A 7,800-nucleotide genomic window follows, 5' to 3' on the forward strand; every position below is an offset into this window, starting at 1 on the left:
AGAAGAAGGACGGAGCAACCCCCTAGGGGCGGCCCTCTAGCCCACAGCCTAAGAGAGCCGGCGTCAGCGGGCGCGCATGCACAGCTGGAAGGGCGGCGGCAAATTGCCGAGACCAGAGAAGCACGGGGTCAGGTCGATGTCCTCGGGCGCTCCCAGCGGCTGCAGCGAGAAGCTCTGCAGAATGTTGGTGAGGTAGAGGAAGAGCTCCATTCGCGCCAGAGACTCGCCCAGGCACTGTCGGCGTCCTGCGGAGGTGGGAGGGTGGGGAGGAGAGATTAGATAAAATGGGGTAAAGCGCTCCAGTTCCAAATTACTAGAGGAAAACATATGAGGATAACGGTTGGGGACGTCACAGGCCCACTCATCTAAAAGTCTGAGGAAGATGCTTTAAGTAAATCGTGGGCCAGAATGAACCGGCTTATACAAATGCAATTTCATGGGTTCCAATCCCCCTTCTGCCATTAATAGTTTTGTGATTTTACGCAAGCCACAGTTTCTGGGTATTTAAAATGTGGATAATAATAGTGCCTCATTACGTTGTGTGAATGTTAAATGCAGATAAAGGAGTGAAAATACAATGCTTAAGTAGGTTGTACTATGTGACATGCACTACTCTAAGCACTACACGGAAATTAATTAACTTAATCCTCTTAACAACTCCAAGAGGTGGGCTTTATTATCATCTCCATTTTATAGATGTGGAAATTGAGACACAGAGGTGAAGTAACAAATCCAAGGCTATCCCGCTTGGAGGTAGCTGAGCTGGAGTCTGGCTGCAAACCCCAGCTCTTAGCCATCATTCTTATAGTTCTTCTCAGAGGCAGGGCCTGGCACGCAGTATCAATATGCTAAGTTACCTATTATTATCTCCTCCCCGCCCCCCCGTCCTTTTTTTGTTTCTAATACTGAGTTGCAAAGATTTTTTTCAGGGGGGTAAAGACCAAAGCCAAGAAAAACTAGAACCACTCCACTTGCGCCACCCAGTGGAGAGACAGTGACCGCTTTCAAGTTAAATTGTTCTGCCTCCCCACCTCCATCCACAAGGATTTCAGTCATTATCTGCCTGTAGGAGCAGAGTTGGGAGGGAGCATGGATGTCTCTGCACATCCAAAGCTGAGGATGGGTGGGATGAAGAAGTGAGAGGGCTTGCGGAGTGGTATTAGAACTGGGCAATATAGGTGGGAATAAGGAGCCTGAAAACTGACTTTTTTTTTTTTTGAAAAACTGACTCTTGTTCCCACTGCTCTTACCGGCTGAGAAGGGCATGAAGGCAGGGCTCGTCTTTAGGGACTGATTGGCATCCAAAAAGCGCTCAGGATTGAATTCCTGGGGATTCAGGAATTGGGTGGGGTCCTTGTGGACTGTGTTAAGAAGAGTGATAATATCCGTGCCCTGTGTGGGTGGAAGACAGACTCAGTGGTGCAGAACGGCTGCGAGGTTGCCCAACTAGAGTTTCCACTCTACAGGGGCTTGGGAGCCCTGGGGGCTTGACGCGAGTAAGGGCTGAAGCATAGGAATATATCAGGGGTCCAGGAAATGTGTTTGGGTGTCTGGAATTGATGGGTACTGGAAGCTGTGTTGTCAGGGTCTGAGGCAGGGTCGCGGTATACCCTCTTTGTGGGAACAGATCTGGGGTTTCTCGGGAGGGAATGAGATCTCTGAGAATAGTGTTTAGGCACAGGGGATCCTCAGGATGAAGTCTCAGACCCTGGGGATTCCGGAGAGGGGTCCTAGGAAGGAGACCTGTTATGGGATGGAGTCTGAGGTTCAGGACAGAGTCCAGTCCACTATGGTGTGGGATGTGGGCTTTGGCAGGGACTGAGGTTCTGGATTTAAGGGCCAGATGTCTGTTGCTAGGGCTTGCTCAGGGTGCCAGTTACTAAGGTTTGGGGTGTGGATTGCTAGAGTCTGGGATGCCTCTTTTGAGTGTGTCAGATGTCGTTTGCCAGATACTCAGCGCACTTTGGGTATCAGGAAGCCGCGAAAGGTCGTGTCCTGAGTGACGCGATGCGGCAAGCTCATGGGGAGGACGTCTGCGAAGCGCTGCACCTCGTGGATCACCGCATCTGTGTAAGGCATGGCCACTCGGTCCCTCACTGCCGGCAGCCGCGCGCGTCCCACCACACGGTCGATCTCCTCCTGTACCCTGGCTGGTGTTGAAGGGAGACACGTAGTCGAGGGTATCAGCGGGCTCGAACGGACTGGGAAGAGGTGTGTGCGTGTGTGGGAGGGGTCCAATTAGCACTTCCCAGCCGGGGTACAGTTGCAGAGGTGAATGTGAGGGTTAGCCGGAGCCTTGGGGGAGAGGGCGTGTTGGGTTTAGAGACGTCGGTAAGGGCGAAAGTTTGATTTGTGCAAGGGCTCGTAGGGGCTGGGCTGTGCGGTCGGGGCTTCGGGGATGCCTGGAGTCCAGGCCCCTGATGAGATTGTGGGCGGGGCCTCGAGGACCAGACCCATTGGAGGGTGGATCGAGTGAGGGCTGAGCGGGAGGGCTGAGAGATCGGGGGTGGAGCAGGCGTCGCGGACCCTGTCGGACTTTGTCCTGGAGGCCAGGGTCCCGGGGTAGACCCAGAAGCTGGGTTTGGGGAGAAGTGGTCGCAGACAGAGCTGTGTGGGCGTGTCAGACTGTGTGGGAGGAAATGGGTTCCTGGGCTGGCCATGTGGCTGAGGCTCCGGGCAGTGGGCTGCGCAGACTATGCGAAGTGGATTCGGAGGCAGGACGGTTGCTGAGTGCTCAGGGTCAGAGGTGGGCCGCGAAGCAAGACCATGCGAGCGGGGTCTAGGTCCAGACAGGCTGCGTGGACCCTGGGAGCCACATGGGTGGGGTCGGCATGCGTATGGGTTTGGCTATGCGACTCAAGCGAAAGCCGGAGGCTCCGACAATCCGGCATGCTGGGCGGGGTCGGGACTCACGGGGCTCAGAAGTGGGCGGGGCGGCGTGCCCGGAGGAGCTGTGGGCAGACCACCCCGCCAGGCTTGGCGCGCACCTTGCACTTCTGGGTACTTCATGAGCACAAGGAAGGCGTAGCGCAGCGTGGTGCCCAAGGTCTGGGTGCCGCCAAAGAGCAGGTTATATGTGGTCATCAGGAGGGTGTCTATGTGGAAGTGGCTTAGCGGGTCCTGCTTCTCCTGATGGGGATATGAACCAGGACTTGGAGCCCTGCCCCGACAGTGACCGCGGGCTCAGAGCCTGAGCGCGGGGTTTCCCCTAGATATGCACAACTGCTGCTGGGTGCCAGTTCAGTGTCTCCTTTGTTTAACTTCCTTTCCTCTAGGGAGCGCGAGAGCGCGGGAGGGCGGGATAGGGGGAATCTCAGCCGCAGGGCCCACAATCAACAGATCCTTAATGGCTTAATGAACAGTTAATTGGCAGTGGCCCCAAATGGCGCCGGGCTCCAGCTCAGCAGAGCTAGGTGTTTCAGCTCTGCTTCCCAGGTGTGAGATCATACCAAAACTCGCACATCCTGGGATCCTTGGTTTGAAGCAGGGGCAGCAGGTCAGACCAGAGGTGGGACTTCCAGGCAGGGCTTACTTGTGCTATCTTGGTAAGGAAGCAATCAATGAAGTCTCGGGGAGAGTTGGGGTCGAGGGACGCCTGGTGGTCGCGGACGCTTTGAGCGATGAGGTCCTTCAGGCGCCTGAAGTTCTGGGAAAGGCGTCTGTGCGGCCCGGGCACCCAGTCCAGAAGGCTCGGAAAGAGGTTGTACCACTAGGGGTGGGGCAGAGTCGGTGGGGTTTGGAGGGGCAGGCAATGTGTGTGTGCCAGTGAAGGTCAGGGTGGATCAGGAGGGCAGGGACGGGATCCTGAGGGGCAATTAGGTCTGGAGAGGCCAAGTGGTGGCGGAGACTGTGTGTTTGTGGAAAGGCTGTGGAGTGGACATGAGCGTGGCTAGGCGGGGCCGTGCAACTCGGGGGCGGGGTCAGGCGAGAAGGGGCGGGGTCAGGTAGGGCCAATTGCAGTCCCACCCCCACCCGCTGTTTTACCTTTGTCGCTGAATTGTGTGGAACCCCCCACCCTGTCCCCCAAATAACTAGGCCTCCTGACCTTGCCCCAAGGGCTGCTAAGGATTTGGAAGTTGTCATTGAGGAGGTGAATAATGGCGAGCAGACGCTCATCGTTGTAGTCGAAGCGGCTACCGAAGATCACGGAGCAGATAATGTTGCACACTGAGCGGCCCAGCACAAACTTGGGGTCGAAGGGCTCGCCTGAGGTTGAGGGGCAGAAAGGGTCAGGGGGCAAGCTCGGGAGACACAAGTGCAACACATCAGGCCCCATGCACTAGCTTGCACAACATCCAACCCAACCATGACCATGTGACTTGCAGCACAGAATACGTGCTCCTGGCCACCCAACATGCAGCATAACAACACCCGAAAAGGCTTTTGGTGACACAACACACAGCACACAACACAGGAACACATGGCAATCATCAGGCATCATAGAACATATAACATGGCAACAAAACGCCCAGCAAATATGACTGCATTACTTGCTAACACACACAGCCACACACAGTGACCTAACAGCTGGCCCAGAAACACCCCAAGACAGGGTAACATAATACACGGACATATAACACCAGCATATAACCACATCACCCTGAAATGCAACACACAACAATAATACACAGCAACCCAACAGAACATGCTGTGTGTGATGTCACGACACATACAATCAAGGCGGCAGAACAGATTGACACACAGTATACAGCAACACACCAACATTGGTGGCACAGGAGACAACACAATATAATATTACATGCATTGCCTGGCAACACTACAATGTTGCTCAGCAATAACATATAGCAACACAACATCTAACACCCAGTGATCCAACAACTGAACAGACCTGCAGAAAACAATGCTAAAACACATACGTTCTGACACTTTAACCATTACTTAACAGCACAGCTCAGAGTTAGATAGGCATAGTTTGGGTCTGTGCTTGGCCTCTTTTCTGGCTTGGCCTCTTAATCTCAGTGTGACCTGAGTGAACTGACTTCCCTTCTCTGAGCCTGTTTTCTCATCTGTATTATAGGCTTGATGACAGTGTTCTCCACATGGGGCTGTTATAAGGAGTCAGTGAGTTGTATGGCTGGGAAGTGCTTAGCTAAGGGCCTGGCCCATTGTGAGCTTGTTACAAACCAGGGTGATGTGGCAGGCTGAATAATGGCTCCTCAAAGATGTCCACATCTTAATCTCCAAGAACCTGAAGAAAGGTGGTTAAATTAAGGCTCTTGAGAGAGGGAGATTATTCTGGATTATCTGGGTGGGTCTAGTGTAATCACAAAGGTCTTTATAAGAGGGGAGGCAGAAGGGTCCAAGTAAGCAAAGGTGATATGATGATGGAAGGAGAGAGATATATAGATAGATTGGAGGGTGTTATATTGCTGGCTTTGAAGATGGAGGAAGGGGCCAGGAGCCAAGAAATGCAGGTGACCTCTAGAGGCCAGAAAAGGTGAGGAAGTGGATTCTCTCCTAGAGCCTCCAAACAGAACTAGACCGGCTGACTCATTTTAGACTTTGTACCTCGAGATCTGTAAGAGAATAAATTTGTGTTGTTTTAAGTCGCTACATTTGTGGCAATTTGTTACAGCAGCAATAGGAAACAAATACTGGGAGTTTTCTTTTACCTACATCATTTAATCTCTGCAGCATCACCTGCTACATTTCCCCCACCCCAAAACCAGCAAGATTTGGAGACGAGGGTAGAGGGCTGTTTTCTTCTCTGTGCCTCAGGTTCTTCTGTAAAATGGGGCTTATAATGGGACCTACTTCTTAGGCTTGGGTGATTTTTCAAGGAGGTAATAAACACAAAGTTCTTGGATCAGATCTGGCATATGGTAGGTATCGTGTAAGTGCTGGAAATTTTTATTTATTTATTTAATGGATTGACAGCTTTGACCTGGGTTTATATCCCAGCCCAGCCACTTTCTGGGCATTCCTGGGCATATGACTTAACAGTTCCGGGACTTAACTTCGTCACCTGTAACAACTACCTAGGCTTGCTGGGAGGGTGAAATGTTTGCACGGTGCTTGGTATCCAGTAAACACTCCACAAATGGGCATGAATGTGTTGAGTGTGGACTTTGGTGTCAGTAAGACATAGATTTAAATCTTGGCTCCTCCACTTACTAGCTTTATTACTTCAAGCCTGCTACTTAACCTCTCTGTGCCTCCATTTCCTCATCTGCAAAATGGATTGTTCCAAGGATTATGGGGCTTATGTGTGAAAATGTGTTTAGCACAGGGCCCCACACGTGGTGAGTCTCAAGAGTATCATCATCAAGATCACTGACCACAATTGCACAAGCTGTGCTCCAAGTACCACACACAGTGCAACAGAATGGCCACCACATGTCCTGCTGCTGAACCTCGGAAACACAGCACCACAAGCTGATCCACCTCCAGGGGGCGCCACTCTTATTGTGAGTTCAGTGAGGAGCCTCCCGGCTACATTCATGCTGTGGTATCTGGCAGTCTTGGTCACTAAGTAGGATCAGTGTGACTTAGGGGTGTGGACTGCATTTCAGGATCTGACCTGCGGTTTTCTGCAGCTCCGCCAACAGGAAGCTGCTTTCGTCCAGGATCTGCTCTTCAATGCTCCTCTTTCCCATCCCGAAGTTCCGCAGAGTTTGGATCGAGAACTTCCTAAGGACCTTCCACCGCTCTCCATTGGAGAAAGCGATGCCTAGGGAGAGAAAGGGGCAAGTTCAACCTATGACGTGTCCCTGAGACCACTGCCATCTGAATCCCCTTTTCTGTTTGCTAGGAGAGAGACTGCGAGTTTGGAATCTCCCCCTACCCCTTCTGGTAAGCCCTCCATGACCCTCCAGTCTGGGTCAGGTGCTTCCATAGGACCTGGGCTGCCTTCCCCACATTCCTGATCACTCGGCCTCTGTTTCGCCCATCATAGACCTGATCACTCTGGGCTGTGACTGCCTGGCGATGGGGCTATCTCCTTCACTGAACTGCGAAGGCAGGGTGGGAGGCCTGTTGTGGTCACCACTGTGTTGCTAGCTTTGTCCAGTGCAGGGCTTATCGCACAGGAGGTGCTGGTGATTGCTTATTGATTAATGAATGCATGGATAAGGGACAGAAGCAAGGAAAATGAACAGTGAGGCATTGGGAACTCATCTAGGAACAAGACAAAGCCTGTTCTCTTTTCTCCCTGGACTCAGGGTCTTTGCACAGGTTAGTCTTTCTTCCCACAACACTGTCTGCTCTTGACAGGTCATCTTCATCTTTTAGGTCTCATCTTAGTGATCCCTTCCTCCAGGAAGCCTTTCCTGGCACTCCCTCCCTGGCTGGGTCAGATGCTTCCTCTGGGATCCCACTCTCCCTGGGCTCCCCTTATTCCAGTCCTGACTGTGACTCTGGGCTGTCACAGTCTGGTAATGGGGCTGTGTCTCCCACTGGACTGGTAGCTACAATAGGATAAGGTCTTGGATGTGTACATCTCTGATTCCTCTGGAACTAGCAAAGAGCTAGATGCTAAGGAAGAAAAAGCTATAGTGTATTGTCTTGCGTTGTATGCATTATCTTCTTGTAACAGTTTTCTCATAGTAGCCAACTGAGGGTCAGAGAGGGGAGGACACTCATCCCAAGGTACACAGCTAGTAAGTGACAGAAAACTGCTGTTACTCTCTGTGTTCTGTATTAAATAATTAAATGGTGGGCCGGCCGAGTGGCACGATGGTTAAAAGCCAGAGGGCCCCGGTTCGGATCCCACATATGAGAGCCAGTGACACTGCCCTCTACAGCTAAGATGCTGAACAACAGCTCAACCTGGAGCTGGGC

General features: G+C 52.2%; 1 protein-coding gene across 1 annotated transcript in view; it reads right to left on the reverse strand.

The window, feature by feature from the left end:
• Positions 1-7,800, reverse strand: part of CYP2F1 (cytochrome P450 family 2 subfamily F member 1) — a 15,036-nt gene continuing 7,236 nt past the window's right edge. The window contains exons 3-9 of the mRNA XM_019629730.1: positions 6,542-6,691; positions 4,046-4,206; positions 3,533-3,709; positions 2,988-3,129; positions 1,963-2,150; positions 1,251-1,392; positions 1-245 (exon numbers count right to left, since the gene is read on the reverse strand). Coding sequence (XP_019485275.1) covers positions 64-245; positions 1,251-1,392; positions 1,963-2,150; positions 2,988-3,129; positions 3,533-3,709; positions 4,046-4,206; positions 6,542-6,691 — 1,142 coding nt within the window. The 3' untranslated portion in view covers positions 1-63. The remainder of the gene's footprint in view (positions 246-1,250; positions 1,393-1,962; positions 2,151-2,987; positions 3,130-3,532; positions 3,710-4,045; positions 4,207-6,541; positions 6,692-7,800) is intronic.

The sequence above is a fragment of the Hipposideros armiger genome, unplaced genomic scaffold, assembly GCF_001890085.2.
Source record: "Hipposideros armiger isolate ML-2016 unplaced genomic scaffold, ASM189008v1 scaffold_867, whole genome shotgun sequence".
In the NCBI taxonomy this organism is placed as follows: Eukaryota; Metazoa; Chordata; class Mammalia; order Chiroptera; family Hipposideridae; genus Hipposideros; species Hipposideros armiger.